Source organism: Mizuhopecten yessoensis, unplaced genomic scaffold (genome assembly GCF_002113885.1).
Source record: "Mizuhopecten yessoensis strain PY_sf001 unplaced genomic scaffold, ASM211388v2 scaffold10567, whole genome shotgun sequence".
NCBI classification, from domain to species: Eukaryota; Metazoa; Mollusca; class Bivalvia; order Pectinida; family Pectinidae; genus Mizuhopecten; species Mizuhopecten yessoensis.
This window is the reverse complement of record NW_018408611.1, coordinates 223,459-224,007: the sequence shown is the minus strand read 5'-3', so window position 1 is coordinate 224,007 and position 549 is coordinate 223,459. Positions and strand designations below refer to the sequence as shown.

The window sequence follows — 549 nt, the reverse complement described above, 5'->3', positions numbered from 1 at the left end:
AATTTTCATTAACTCGTATCAAACTATTAAGCCTATGATTCTTTTAAAATAAGAACATACATATTAATAAAATATAATGATGCCACAAATAATGTATTTTTCAACACGATGCTGCAGACCTGTAATTATAACATTTTCCTTCTTAAATCACATTTTGTTTACTAATATTATGTGTTTGTTTATCCAGTCTGAAGCATTGAAGTATGCAACAAGCAATGGCCATACCGACATCGTTAAGATGTTATTGGATAAAAGAGCAGATCCGAAAGAGGTTTGTGTTGCATTTTATTGATAGATGCGTTACAATATTTGCTCTTAAGTACGTAAAATGATTCCATGTAATCAATAGTTGGTATCTGGATATGAACACATTTACAAGTTAAAAGAAGAGAAATGTGAGGTCATGACAAAAACGATTTTGGTCATTTTCAGTAGGAAACAACACAACGATAACAAAATGAAACACCGGCGGTTTTCCCAAACACGCTTATACTACAATGATTCGTATGTAATCATATGCAGACATTAACTGTTATGGTCGTTATTGCG

General features: G+C 31.7%; 1 protein-coding gene across 1 annotated transcript in view; it reads left to right on the top strand.

Moving 5' to 3' along the window:
- Positions 1-549, top strand: part of LOC110461116 (ankyrin repeat domain-containing protein 50-like) — a 157,231-nt gene that overhangs the window by 44,169 nt on the left and 112,513 nt on the right. Inside the window, exon 9 of the mRNA XM_021514421.1 lies at positions 188-271. Coding sequence (XP_021370096.1) covers positions 188-271 — 84 coding nt within the window. The remainder of the gene's footprint in view (positions 1-187; positions 272-549) is intronic.